At 45.7% G+C, this 15462-nt stretch overlaps 1 protein-coding gene across 1 annotated transcript in view; it reads right to left on the reverse strand.

The window, feature by feature from the left end:
- LOC124778903 (glutathione hydrolase 1 proenzyme-like) overlaps positions 1-15462 on the reverse strand; it is a 125067-nt gene that overhangs the window by 50947 nt on the left and 58658 nt on the right. The window contains exons 4-5 of the mRNA XM_047253674.1: positions 9792-9984; positions 3647-3847 (exon numbers count right to left, since the gene is read on the reverse strand). Of these exons, the coding sequence (XP_047109630.1) occupies positions 3647-3847; positions 9792-9984 (394 nt within the window). The remainder of the gene's footprint in view (positions 1-3646; positions 3848-9791; positions 9985-15462) is intronic.

The following is a 15462-nucleotide window of genomic DNA, read 5'->3' on the forward strand; positions in this document are numbered from 1 at the left end:
TTGCATAACTCGCCGGCCAGCCTTCGTCCGCCGTCTGCCGTGAGGCTGGCGCATCGTGCACTGACACACACTAAATCACAATTTCGCACCGTATTACCTAAAAATAACCCCTTATCCTCTACAATCCCAAGTGCGGCTGCTGCTACTCTTCGATCAATGATGTGGAAAGATACAGAATGGTGCAGGTAGTCTGTTACTTGTTCTCGGATGGCAGGCACAGGAATGAAGGAGTTACAATGTTATTGGTGCACAATACGGCGATTCTCACTGGTCGGCTGGAACCTTGACGACGAATATGTCCACTGTCACGTTGCCATGCAGTCCAATATCGGGCCTCTGTCACTTTCGAATGCCCCACAAATCTGGATATTGCACGATTCGACCAGCTGCCCAAATATATAGCAGCAGTGGGGCGTCTCACAGGCTCTGTCAGGTGCTGATAACGTTGCCCCACATGAGTTCACAGTGTCCCCACGTCCTTCACAGTGATCATCCAACGATCTTGCGGACATTATTAATAGTAACCCAGACTTTTTGCAGGTGATACAGTTATCTATAACGCAATACAGTCTGAACGAAGCAGTACAAATATTCAGTCATACCATGATAAGATTTCAAAGTGGCGCAATGACTGGCAGCTTGCTTTAAATGTGCAAATATATAAAATTGCGCATTTCATAAAAGAAAAATCGTATGAATATAACGTTGGAGAGTCACAGGTGGAATCTGCAAACTCATACATATACACACACATCAAAAACGTTTTGCATCACCCCAGTTCCCAGAACACCTGAAGATAGACGTTAACTGTGGATATTGTTATCACAGACACAGTCCCTTTGACTGTTCAGAGATGTCACTAAATCCGCCCAATGAAGTAAACAACCGTGCATGAGCAGCGCCTATTAGACGGAGCCGGCCGAAGTGGCCGTGCGGTTAAAGGCGCTGCAGTCTGGAACCGCAAGACCGCTACGGTCGCAGGTTCGAATCCTGCCTCGGGCATGGATGTTTGTGATGTCCTTAGGTTAGTTAGGTTTAACTAGTTCTAAGTTCTAGGGGACTAATGACCTCAGAAGTTGAGTCCCATAGTGCTCAGAGCCATTTATTAGACGGAGGGCGTCCGACAGCTGACCATTTCCTGGCATTCCCACCAGGAAGGAGGTGCACGGCTCGTGTTGTCTGTAGTTCAACCAGGCCTAGACGGTCAATACCGCGGTTGATCGTGTCCGCATTGTTACTTCGTGCCAGGAAGGGCTCTCAACAGGGGAAGTGTCCAGGCGCCAAGGAGTGAACCAAAGCGATGTTGTTCGGACATGCAGGAGATACAGAGAAACAGGAACTGTCGATGAGTAGATGGCATGCTTCGCTCAGAGCGCCGAAGGGCTACTACTGCAATGGATGACCGCTACCTACGGATTATGGCTAGGAGGAACCCTGACAGCAATGTCACCATGTTGAAGAATGCTTTTCGTGCAGCCATAGGACGTTGTGTTAGGACTCAGACTGTGCGCAATACGCTGCATGATGGGCAACTTCAGTGCCAACGTCCATGGCGAGGTCCGTCTTTGCAACCACGACACCAGGCAGCGCCGTACACATGGACCCAACACCACGCCAAATGGACCGCTCAGGATTGGCAGCACGATCTCTTCACCGATGAGTGCCGCATATGCCTTCAAGGAGACAATCATCTGAGACGTGATTGGAGGCAACCCTGTCAGGCTGAACGCCTTATACAAACTGTCCAGAAAGTGCAGCTAGGTGGAGGTTCACTGCAGTTTTGTAGTGGCATTATGTGGGGCCGACGTACGGCGCTGGGGGCCATGGAAGGCGCCGTAACGGCTGTACGATACGTGAATGCCATCCTCCGACCGATAGTGCAACCATATGGGCAGCATATTGGCGTGGCATTCGTCTTCATGGGCGACAATTTGCGCCCCCATCGTGCTCATCTTGTGAATGACTTCCTTCAGGATAAGTACATCGCTCGACTAGAGTGGCCAGCATGTTCTCCAGACATGAACCTTATCGAACATGCCTGGGATAGATTGAAAAAGGCTGTTTATGGACGACGTGACCCACCACCCACTCTGAAGGATCTACGCCGAATCGCCGTTGAGGAGTAGGACAATCTGGACTAAAAGTGCCTTGATGAACTTGTGGATAGTATGCCACGACGAATACAGGCACGCATCAGTACGAGAGGACGTGCTACTGGGTATTATAGGTACCGGTGTGTTCAGCAGTCTGGACCACCGCCTCTGAAGGTCTCGCTGTATGGTGGTACAACACGCAATGTGTGCTTTTAATTACCAATAAAAAGGACGGAAATGATGTTTATGTTGATCGCTATTCCAATTTTCTGTACAAGTTCCGGATCTTTCGGAACGGAGGAGATGCAAAACTTTTTTTGATGTGTGGACTAGGGTGTAACTCTTAGCAGAGACATGAAGTGGAACGATCACATAAGCTCAATACTAGGTAAAACAGGTTATTCGTAGAATGCCAGGGAAATTCAGTTAGTCTAGAAAAGAGATTAAAAATCACTCGTACAACCAATTCAACAGTAATACTCAAATGTGTGTAAGGGACCCATACAAAATAGGACTGGCATGATATACTGAGCGTATACAGAGAAAGGGAAAACGAACGGTCACCGGCCTGTATGACCGGCTGGAGAGTGTAACTGAGATGTTGAAAGAACTGAACTGGCGCACTCTTGAAGAAAGACGGAACTGTCCCGAGAAATTCCATTAACAAAGTTTCAAGAATCAGCTTTAAATGATGACTCTAAGAATATACTACATACCTCTACGTATCGTTCTCTTAGAGATCGTGAGGATAAGATTAGATTAAGTACAGCACTTAGAAAGCGTTTGAACAATCATTTTTCCCGCGCTCCATACGTGAATGGTTAGGGAGTAAGGCCTAATAACCGGTATAGTGAGACGTACCCTCTGCCGAGCCCTTCACAGTGGTTCCCAGAATATAGATGTAGCTGTAGACAAACTCACCTCAGTAAACCTGTTTTCGAGAAATCTTTTGCTACCATTTCACAAACTTGCAAAGTGCTGCAATGTTCACTGCACAGTGGTGTCTAGCAGACTGCACAGATAGAGATACTACGTTAGAGTTAAGGAACTGTGACGATTAAGTTTAATACTGGCCAAAGTTGCATTCTGAACGGATGTTCTTGACGAGCTGATGAGAAGTGAAGCAACAGGAAAAGTGTCGTCTAAATATATCAAAATGTAGACATTTTTTTGCCAGAGAAATTATGTGGATGAAAAAACACAAAATAATATTTAGAAAGCAACTGAAGAAGGTTTAATCGCAATTTGAGATAAATTTTTTCTTGCTATCGATTCCCGTGGTTCCGTCAACGATGGGCAGTTTTAAATACTTTTGGTTCCCTTTGGTCCGTTTCCGTCATGTGTGAATCGACTTCTTTCGGAAACGAATGTCAAATGGTTGACCCTAATAACGATCCACGTAGGGGTGAAAGCATTTTGCTAGTTCTGTTTTAATTTTATATTGTGTACTATTTTCTAAAGGTACGTAGTTGAAACATTGTATGATAAGCCATGCATACGCAAATCTGAAAGTATAACTTCAATACAGAAACGATCACTGACACGACTCTTACCTGTAACTCTGGAGATCTCTGATTCTGAGGTGGGCACCAGCAGCTTCTATGTCCTTTGAAAGGTGGTCACCCAGCTCATCTGATGAGAGTGCCTGGGGACCTAACTGAGAAGTCAATTTTAGCGTCCTTGCGAGATACACGTTCCGTATCGTATCACCTTCCTTTGCTACTTTTCCTGTCGACTGATTTTTGTAAATGTCACTGAAACACAACATGGGACACTATTATTTCACAATACTTAGTAACAGCAGAATGGGGAAAAATAGTACGTAACATTACAGTGGTATGAAATTTTGGAATAACAGACCTTCAGATAGACTGATGAGCAAAAATATTTTGACCACTGTCCATTGCAGACTGAATGATGCCTAGTGGAGTTGCGGGCATGTGGCTGGTAAGGCAGGCGGAGAGGAGACGAACTTTATGCGCTGCAAATGGGGAAATCCACTGGGAAAAGCCACTTTGAGAAGGCGGATTATTATGGACCGGCGCTTGGGAACGAGTATCGCGAAAACCTAATCAAATGTTCGCGAGATACTTCCGTGAGTATTCATTGAAAGCATTGGAAGGACGGTGAACCACGAGTAGGCGACAAGGTGTTGGGCGTCCATGTCTCATCACAAAGCATGGAGATACCAGAGTAGTCCACTTAGTAAAATAGGGTAGGTGGCACGACCTGCAGCAGATCTGACGGTAGAGTGTAGGGTCCAGTGTTTCGGAGCACACTGTTCAGCGCGCATTGTTGGACAGCGGACTCCGCAACAGACGACTCCAACCTTTTCCCATGTGGAAGCAAAGACATCATCAGTTACCATTGCGTGGACATGCAATCATTGAGCTTGGACCATGGATCAGTGGACGAGACGCCTGACCGGATGGATCAAGTTTCTTGTTGTACCAGGTCGATGGTGGTGTCCGTCTAGACTGTCATCCAGGCTGCTCTGCACATGAAACGCGCCATGGACGCAGCCCGGTGGGGACAGTATTCATCTGGTCTTCCATGGGGCCTATGGCAGTAATAGACTGCACGATGACAGAGGTGGCCTGCATGAACATTATTACGGAATACTTGCATCCCTTCATGCTTGATGTCTCCCTGGGCAATGGCAGCATCTTCCAGTGTGGTAACTGTCCATGTCACAAGACCAGGACCATATTACAGTCATCTGACGATGGCGATAATGATGTCACTTGATGTCGTGGTCACCAAATGGACCTGTTCTGAACCCTATGCAACACCTCTGGGATGCTACTGAACGCTCACCAACAGCCAGCCCATAATTCACTGGAATTGCTTGGCCTTAGTCCTCAGTCTCCTGGTGCCATGTGCCTCCAGACAAATAACGACTGATCGAATCCTTCTCACGCAGAATCGCTGCTCTACTGTGTCCCAAAAGAGGACAAACACAATATTTAGTAGGCGTTCGAGCTGTGTTGGCTCTTATCAAGAATGTGTATGGCTACACTCTTTGAGCATTAACAAGCAATGGCTTCACACATGGTGGCACAGAGGGCGTCCGTGACAAGTAGCGAGCCTTTTGGAGGTGTACTGGGCTCGCGAGGAAGTCTCTCTGTCCGGCGGTCAAGGAGGAACAAGATGGTAGGACACCTTCTAAGCAGTTCTTGGCTGAGTGCACGGTATGCTCATTGGGGCCACGTGGACGTGAGGACAGTAGGCAAAGTGGGCAGCCGTACATCAGGTGAGGGAATCATTGGGTCTTGGGGTGCAGCTAAAGCACAATTGGTGTACCAGGTGCCACTTGGGACAGCACCTGTCCAATCAAAAAGAACTCAACTTGGTGAGCTCATTTCAAAACATCACATGTTTCTGTGCACTTATACCGCAGCGCTGACTTATCTGTCTAATTCCATGTATTGGTCCTTACCTCCCCCCCCCCCCCCTCCAATGACTTGCAGACGGTTTTGTTACTTCGTGTTCGTTATTCATTCCGACTGACTTGAAAAGAGTGGATTATTCATCGTTTCATGTTAAATGACTTCCACCCAGAATTTGTTGTAATGATCGCAGGTCGGAATTAAATGTTTTTATTATAACATTTTAAATTGCTCATTTATTAGTTTGAGTATTGGGGTGAAAGAAGAGAATAGAGCTGAGTCGCAGAGCTGGTTTGATCTTATTCAGTGATTTTCATTATGCGAAGTGTTTGTAATTTGTCTTAGTTGATACTGTACATTTGCTTAGTTCTGTCACATGTCACAACGAAGCGTCTTACATGACTTGTTGGAGGCACATGTCATTCGATTCTACAAAGGGTCACTGTGGAGATGCGCATACGTACAGTCCTACACCAATGAGCCAGATTTTCACTTGAGAGCTTAATGTGTGATGAAGTGAAACTTCCAGACAGATTAAAACTGCTCGCCGAACCGAGACTCGAATTCGGGACCTTTTTCTTTTTAAGGGCAAGTGCTCTACTAGCTGAGATACCCAAACACGACTTACAGCCCTTCCTCACAGCTTTACTTCCACCAGTACCTGATCTCTATCTGCTGTGAGGAAGGTCCGTGAGTCGTGCTTGGATAGCTCAGTTAGCAGAGTCCTTGCCTGCGAAAGGAAAAGGTACCGAGTTGGAGGCTCGATTCAGCACACAGATTTAATCTGTCAGGAATTTTCGTTATGACACCTACTTAGAAACGTTTTGCTCCACCTTTGGAACGAAATGAAGCAATAATTCTCCGTGGCATGGTTTGAACATGTCCCCGGCAGGTGTCTGGAGTTATGTGTCACCGAATGTCTTCAATCAGTCAAGGAATTCCTGTAAATTTTGGGCTGGTGGCTCTTGGGCGCAGAGCTGGTGCTCCGTAATGTCCCGATGTGTTGTATCGGTTCAAATAAGGCAAGATTCTGGCTTTGTGACACGGACAGTTATCCTCCTGGAAGATGCCGTCTCTGTCATGGAAGGTATCAAGCATGAAAGGATTCACGTAGACCACACAAAGGCCACAGCTGTAACGGTGCCTTCGATTGCTACCAAAGTCCCTGTGAAAGTCCAGGTTAACGTCACTTGTAGCCCAATACTGCCCCACAGTCCTGTGTCCTCGTCGGGGTGCGTATTTGAGCACCCATTCTTTTGGATACCAGCGTACCTGGACACAATTGTCGACCTGGTGTAACAAGAAACGTGATTCATATGACTCAGCGATGTATCCACTGATTCATGGTCCAGTCTCAATAATCCTGTACCCACTGCAAATCGTAATTGACGATGTCGCTGAGATGTAGAGGTGGTCTGCAGCAAAGCCCCATGTTCAGCAAGATGTGCTGAACAATGTTCTTCGAAACGCTGGTGCCGGCACTAGCATTGTACTGTGCCGTCATATCTGCTATAGATCGCATCTACCCTGTCTTACAGAGCGAGCGAGCCTCCAACCTCCACATTTAGTGACGAGGCATGACCGTCCAACACCTTGTCTTCTACTCGTGATTTCACCATACTTCAAACACTCATGTGCGTGCTCTCGACAGTCCAACGCGAACACTCCATCAGCTTCGCTGTTACGAGATGCTCGCTCCTAGGTGCGATCCATAACAATCTGCTGTCCGTCAAAGTCAGTTACGACATTGTATTTCCATATCGTCGCTAGAACTATTCTGCATTCATCTCTACTTCGCTTACACACTTTCCTTACAGCGTCACGTGCCCGCAAGAGAGTCTGAATCTCGCGGTGGGCAGTGGTCATTATGTTTTCGATCATCAATGTATCTCACTGACGTCAGTTTCTTGTAGATTTATACAATGTACTTTGTGCTTGCATATGATGATCTCTTTGGAGATCGCTGTACATCTACATCTTCGTCTACATGGATACTGCGCAAATCACATTTAAGTGCCTGGCAGAGGGTTCATCGAATCACCTTCACAGTTCTCTACTATTCCAATCTCGTATAGCGCGTGGAAAGAATGAATACCTACATCTTTCCGTACGAACTCTGATGTCCTTTATTTTATCGTGGTGATCGTTCCTCCCTACGTTGGTCGGTGTCAACAAAATATTTTGGCATTCGGAGGAGAAAGTTGGTGATTGGAATTTCGTGAGAAGATTCCGTCGCAACGAAAAACGCCTTTCTTTTAATGATGTCCAGCCCAAATCCTGTACCATTTCTGTGACACTCTCTCCCATATTTCGCGATAATACAAAACGTGCTGCCCCTCTTTGAACTTTTTCGATGTACTCCGTCAGTCCTATGTGGTAAGGATCGCACACCGCGCAGCAGCATTCTAGAAGAGGGCGGACAAGCGTAGTGTAGGCAGTCTCCTTAGTTACTTAGTGGGTCTGTTACATTTTCTAAGTGTCCTGCCAATAAAACGCAGTCTTTGGTTAGCCTTCCCCACAACATTTTCTATGTTCTCCTTTCAATTTAAGGTGTTTTGTAGTTGTAATACCTAGATATTTAGTTGAATTTACGGCTTTTAGATTAGACTGATTTATAGTGTAACCGAAGTTTAACGAGTTCCTTTTAGCACTCATGTGGTTGATCTCACACTTTTCGTTATTTAGGGTCAACTGCCACTTTTCGAACCATTCAGGACGGCCGCTGTGGCCGAGCGCTTCTAGGCGCTTCAGTCTGGAATCCTGCCTCGGGAATGGATGTGTGTGATGTCCTTAGGTTAGTTAGGTTTAAGTAGTTCTAAGTCTAGGGGACTGATGACCTCAGACGTTAAGTCCTATAGTGCTCAGAGCCATTTGAGCAGCATTCACATCTCTTGTCTGTGGGAATTAGCACTTTTTTTCACTAACAGCGTTAGTGTGAAACTCTGCATGTTTTTTTCCTTGACAAAATGCAGATTGCACATAGTGAAGTCCAGGATGTGTGTGTGTGTGTGTGTGTGTGTGTGTGTGTGCGTGCGTGCGTGTCGTTTTCGCAAGTTACATATCTATGGCATATCGGAATCGGAACATTTATTCAGGTGTACTGACAAAGTCCTGCTTCACATAACCAAATATATACTGAGTAAAATAATTCGGTCTACTGTACAGTGCCGCGCGGGATTAGCCGAGCGGTTTAAGACGCTGCAGTCATGGACTGTGGGGCTGGATCCGGCGGAGGTTCGAGTCCTCCCTCGGGCCTGGGTGTGTGTGTGTTTGTCCTTAGGATAATATAGGTTAGGTAGTGTGTAAGCTTAGGGGCTGATGACCTTAGCAGTCCCATAAGATTTCACACACATTCGAACTTTTTTTCTATTGTACAGTGGTCAGATTAATTTCTTGGAGATATCCAGCGTTTCGTCACCATTTTCTGAGGATATCTTAACGTGGGACTGTAGGTTCTATGAAGGTCCGACTCGCAATTTAGCTCGCTACGAGGAATAAGAGGTCTACCTAACGACTGTTTCCGAGCATAACTTACAGGCAGGATGCAAAAGAGCTATTGCATGTAAATAGCCGACTAGTCTGGTACTCTTTGACTACTCGATCAATGATCAATCACTGGAGTCAGTCAGAGGCTACAGAGTGATTTAGACCTGGCCAAGACTGATATTTATCTGTAGAATTCCAAGGGAGCACAATTCACCAGCGAAGAAGGTCAAACACAAAACACTCGTTCCACCAATTTATTAATATTGTTTGGTGATCCAGAAACTTAGTTAGATTAACAGAATAAATACAGAAGATTCACAGAAACACTGCGAGTTTTTCTGCCTCGTCAGTATCGAATGTTTCACAGAAATACGTAGTGAACATACTTCGACGGAATACGCCGTAAGATGGTTACTATGCATCGCATGTGTTTTCCGAGAACATGCGTTCTGGTACGAGTCTTCGAAAATATCTCAGCCGTACAGTAAGGATTAAAGGACCGTACAGAGCAGGTGCAGTAGTCAGTTTCACTACTGATGAAGACGGTACAACTGGCGTTGAAATATTGGTTTTTAACACACAACTGACGTGTTTAGAACATAGAAAGTATAGCTTACCGTTAGCGAACAATGAGACATTTGCTCTCAGACTTTGCAGGGGTTTGTTTCAGGCATCAGTCATCTTTCAAATACAAGGTACTTTTTTCCATTTGTGTCAATCCCCATGGACCCTCACTCTGAATTCTCGCGTTTGGCAGCATATTAACAACACTAAAGAAAACATACAAACATACAAAGAGAGACAGAGAGAAAAGAGCTATTACCTCAAATTTGGGTCTGATAATATCATTCCTGAGTGCTTTGCTAAGTTTTTAGCAAGATCTGGACTAACTTTGAATCCATTTGCAGACAGCTCAATTGCTGCATCAAACAACATATTCCAGGGTAATTTACCATACTTTTGATGAACTTCCCACAGGCCGGGTAACGTACCAGGAACTGCGATAGATTCTGCACCTGTTGGTTGAATATGGGAACAGTGTTAAAATCATGTCGCTCAACATAAATTACGAGATAACACTGACTGTGTACCAAGTGCCGAATATTATTTCCTTCCATAAAACGAAGTACACATTAGCAAAGGAAACGAATGTACCTTTAATGCCATCAGCAAAGAAACAGTAACAGGCACGACAATTTACAAAGTTACTTTTCGCTTAGAGCAGAACACAAACAAGCTACATATCGCATACTAATCTGCAGAGTTAATGAAACCCTGCTTAACATAAATAACAATCACAAGGAACTCATTACAATAAAACAAACAGCTGTAGTCTCTATACATGCTGCTGAACTAGGCAGCCTTACAAAGAAGTTAAAAAAATAGCTCGCAAATCAAAGGCAATTGCTACACAAAAACAAGGAAATACGCTGCCTACATACCCATAGAAAGATCTCTCAGAAAATAAGTAACATTAGTGATAACATTATTGATTACGTAAATCATTATACACTCACGTTAAAAAAACGGGGCACCATGAACGACTAGAGATACGATGTTCATATTCACAAGACATGTACATTAGTATGTTCTGCGGAAACGATTAGCATTTCGATGACCTTGGTTCAGCATATGTCCTATTGTTTGGTAGAGACTTGTTCTATGCGTGATGGCATCAACGCGTATAACGGGCTAATTGCGTCTTATGGCGTAACCATCCATGCTGCATTCACCTGGTTCCAAAGTTCATCTATGGTGGTTGGCATCGGGTCACAGCGCTGCAACCATCGTTTCGCCATATGCCACACATTTTCGATTGGCGACAAGTCTGGTGATCTGACGCGCCAGGGCAAAAAGCTGACATTCTGTGACAAAAAGAAGGCAGGTGTTCGTGGAGCAACATATGGCCGTGCATTGTCTTGCTGAAAAATTGCGCCTGCTCACAGTTTCTTGGGCACGCACCAACCATGATTTGTGGCTGTACCCAATAACACTCCACACCATATATCCTCGAGTTAGCGCTGTATCATAGAATGAAGGCTTTCGCGACCGGATGACTTAGCTACTGGTAAACCTTTCGGGATGTGAAGTCGCGGTCCCAGAAACTGTTCTGTTACTGACGTTTCGGCCCGGACTGCGCTGGACATCCTCAGAGGCGCTCCTTCGCTGAGTCTTGCCGACTGACCGGTCGGACGTCCGAGAGCGACATGAATACTGTAGGAAAGGGGGCGTGGTCAAAGTAATTGGTCGCTAATTTCTACGTGGAGAAATTCGAACAATCGACTCTGGACAAACATAGCAAGTAAGAAACCATCTCGCTAGTATAGGTTTGTAGATGACACATTGTGGTTTGGTCCCATGATAGTAAGGCTTAGGACGAATTCTTTGATCATCTAAATAGAATTAATTCAAAAATCTAGTTCACCATGGAAATGGAAAATGATAACACAGTATCTTTCTTGCATGTTTTAGTTATGATAATGTCAAAAAAATGGATCAAATGACTCTGAGCACTATGGGACTTAACGTCAAAAGTCATCAGTCTCCTAGAACTTAGAACGACTTAAACCTAACTCACCTAAGGACATCACATACACCCATGCCCGAGGCAGGGTTCGAACCTGCGACCGTAGCGGTCTATGATAAGTCCGTTGAAAGTTTGGAATATAAACTTTTTCAGAAGGTAGGACATACGGACAGGTATTTGCATAAAAATTCCAATCACCACCCACAGCAAAAGAGAGGTGTCATTAAACGGATATCGGAACACCTGCACGCTGAAATAAAACATCTGAAGCAGGCCTTCGAAAAAAATGGTTACTCAGGAAAAAATAAAATACTGTTTCTCTCCCTTCTATTAAAAGAAAAGATTTTATAGAAACATGACATCAGACCGGTCTTTAGCCTAACAAAGAAAATAAGTCAAGTACTCCGATCTGTGAAGGATAAACGCCCCCCTCTGTCGACATGTGGTGTATACAAAATTCCGTGTGTGTGTGGTGAAGTTTGTATTGGAACTACGAAGAGGAGTGTAAATACACTGCTAAAAGATCACAAAAGTCCTTGCCCAGTAGGAAAAATAGAGAAATCAGCTGTAGCGGAGCATGCTCTTCAGTCAGGAAACCACAAAGTTTTCTGAAACAGGAATTTTATGTAAAACGTCAAATTATTATCCATGACCATGTAGAGAAGGCAATGAAATCTATAAGCATCAGGATAATTTTAATAGGAAGCAGGAGGCACTGAAACTTAGCGACATATGGACAGTAGCTCTGCACAATCGCTGGACAGTTTTATCTTCGACAAGACGACAATCGACGGTTAAGTTTTATCTTTGACCAGGATTATCTCTGCTCATCACATATTACTTTGACCACACCCCCTTTCCTACAGTATACATGTCGCTCTCGGACGTTCGACCGGTCAGTCGGCAAGACTCAGCGGAGGAGCTCCTCTGGGGATGTCCAGCGCAGTCATGGTCGAAACGTCAAGAACAGGAGAGTTTGTTGGACGACGACCTCACATCCCGAAAGGCTTAGCGGTGTATGCCTCGTGCGTGTGCTGTCACTGTGATGCGGCTCCTGCTGTCTGCAGGAAACCAAAATGCGGCTATCACATTCAAACAAATACACCACTGGCCATTAAAATTGCTACACCACGAAGATGACGTGCTACAGACGCGAAATTTAACCGGCTGGAGGAAGATGCTGTGACATGCAAATGATTAGCTTTTCAGAGCATTCACGCAAGGTTGGCACCGGTGCCGACACATACAACCTGCTGACATGAGGAAAGTTTACAACCGATTTCTCATACACAAACAGCAGTTGACCGGCGTTGCCTGGTGAAGCGTTGTTGTGATGCCTCGTGTAAGGAGGAGAAATGCGTACCATCACGTTTCCGACTTTGATAAAAGTCGGATTGTAGCCTATCGCGATTGCGGTTTATCGTATCGCGACATTCCTGCTCGCGCTGGCCGAGATCCAATGACTGTTAGCAGAATATAGAATCGGTGTGTTCAGGAGGGTAATACGGAACGCCGTGCTGGATCCCGACGGCCTCGTGTCACTAGCAGCCGAGATGACAGGCATCTTATCCGCATGGCTTTAACGGATAGTGCAACCATGTCTCGATCCCTGAGTCAACAGATGGGGACGTTTGCAACACAACAACCATCTGTACGAACAGTTCGACGACGTTTGCAGCAGCATGGACTATAAGCTCGGAGACCATGGCTGCGGTTACCCTTGACGCTGCATCACAGACAGGAGCGCCTGCGATGGTGTACTCAACGACGAACGTGGGTACACGAATGGCAAAACGTCATTTTTTCGGAAGAATCCAGGTTCTGTTTAGAGCATCATGATTGTCTCATCCGTGTTTGGTGACATCGTGGTGAACGCAGATTGCAAGCGTGTATTCGTCATCGCCATACTGGCGTACCACCCTGCGTGATAGTATGGGGTGCCATTGGTTACAAGTCTCGGTCACCTCTTGTTCGCATTGACGGCACTTTGAACAGTGGACGTTACATTTCAGATGTGTTACGACCCGTGACTCTACCCTTCATTCGATCCCTGCGAAACACTACATTTCAGCAGTATAATGCATGTTGCAGGTCCTGTACGGGCCTTTATGGATACAGAAAATGTTCGACTGTTGCCCTGGCCAGCGCATTCTCCCGATCTCTCACCAACTGAAAACGTCTGGTCAATGGTGGCCGAGCAACTGACTCGTCACAATACGCCAGTCACTACTCTTTATTAATTGTCGTATCGTGTTGAAGCTGCATGGGCAGGTATACCTGTACACGCCATCCAAGCTCCGTTTTTACTCAATGCCCAGGCGTATCAAGGCTGTTATTACGGCAAGAGGTACTGATTTCTCAGGATCTAAGCACCCAAATTGCGTGAAAATGTAATCACATATCAATTCTAGTATAATATATTTGTCCAATGAATACCCGTTTATCATCTGCATTTCTTTTTGGTGTAGCAATTTTAATGGCCAGTAGCGTAGAATCTGGATTCGTCCGAATACGCTATCTGATACATTCCTGTCCCTAGTGACGTCGTTCCATGCACCATTGCCGTCTAGCATATTTCTGCAATTCCGTCAAAGGTAGGCGGAGAAGTGCACGACGCGCCCGTAACCCATGCAGTAATAAACGGCGACGGGCTTCACCTCTGATAGTGTACGATGTGAAACTTCCTGACAGATTAAAACTGTGTGCTGGACCGAGACTCGAACTCGAGACCTTTGCCTTTCGCGGGCAAGTGCTTTACCATCTGAGCTACCCAAGCACGACTCTCGACCCGTCCTCACAGCTTCAATTCTGCCAGTACCGCGTCTCCTACATTCCAAACTTCACAGAAGCTCTGGCAGGAAGGGAGGACGCAGATCTTTCCCACAATGCCACTCGGATGAGGTGTCAATCTCTTCGTGGGGTGGCCTCGATGGTGCGACCTGGCCCACTTCGTCGTGTTCTACGGCCTTCTGTGAACCATTCTGCACATAACCACTGCACTGCCGAAACACCTCGTCCACCACCAGCTGTTATTTCCCGGATGGATGCATCACATTTTCTCATGCCAATAATGCTCCCTCTTTTAAACTCACTGGTTTGATCGTACGGTTCGCGCATACGTCCACAGGGCATCCTGCGCTACTGCTCGAGTCACACTGATCCATTACCTTCAGTTTATAGCGACAAGAAGGGCCGCAGGCACATTTTACCAGTAGGTAGTGCTACGCCGCCATATCGATGTTGACCTTGAACCTGCGGGCAACATGGTTCAAATACTAATCATTTCTGCAGAACATACAGGGCTATTACAAGTGATTGAAGCGATTTCATAAATTCACTGTAGCTCCATTCATTGACATATGGTCACGACACACTGCAGGTACGTAGAAAAACTCATAAAGTTTTGTTCGGCTGAAGCCGCACTTCAGGTTTCTGCCGCCAGAGCGCTCGAGAGCGCAGTGAGACAAAATGGCGACAGGAGCCGAGAAAGCGTATGTCGTGCTTGAAATGCACTCACATCAGTCAGTCATAACAGTGCAACGGCACTTCAGGACGAAGTTCAACAAAGATCCACCAACTGCTAACTCCATTCGGCGATGGTATGGTATGCCACCCGATGACAAAGTCAAACGCTTTGAATTTTCGCCGCGGTTGCAACAGCTCATGGAAGAGGATGCGTTCAGTGCGAAACTTGTTTTCAGTGATGAAGCAACAATTTTTCTTAATGGTGAAGTGAACAGACACAATGTGCGAATCTGGGTGGTAGAGAATCCTCACGCATTCGTGCTGCAAATTCGCAATTCACCAAAAGTTAACGTGTTTTGTGCAATCTCACGGTTTAAAGCTTACGGCCCCTTTTTCTTCTGTGAAAAAAAACGTTACAAGACACGTGTATCTGGACATGCTGGAAAATTGGCTCACGCCACAACTGGAGACCGACAGCGCCGACTTCATCTTTCAACAGGAT

This window comes from Schistocerca piceifrons, chromosome 1, assembly GCF_021461385.2.
Source record: "Schistocerca piceifrons isolate TAMUIC-IGC-003096 chromosome 1, iqSchPice1.1, whole genome shotgun sequence".
In the NCBI taxonomy this organism is placed as follows: Eukaryota; Metazoa; Arthropoda; class Insecta; order Orthoptera; family Acrididae; genus Schistocerca; species Schistocerca piceifrons.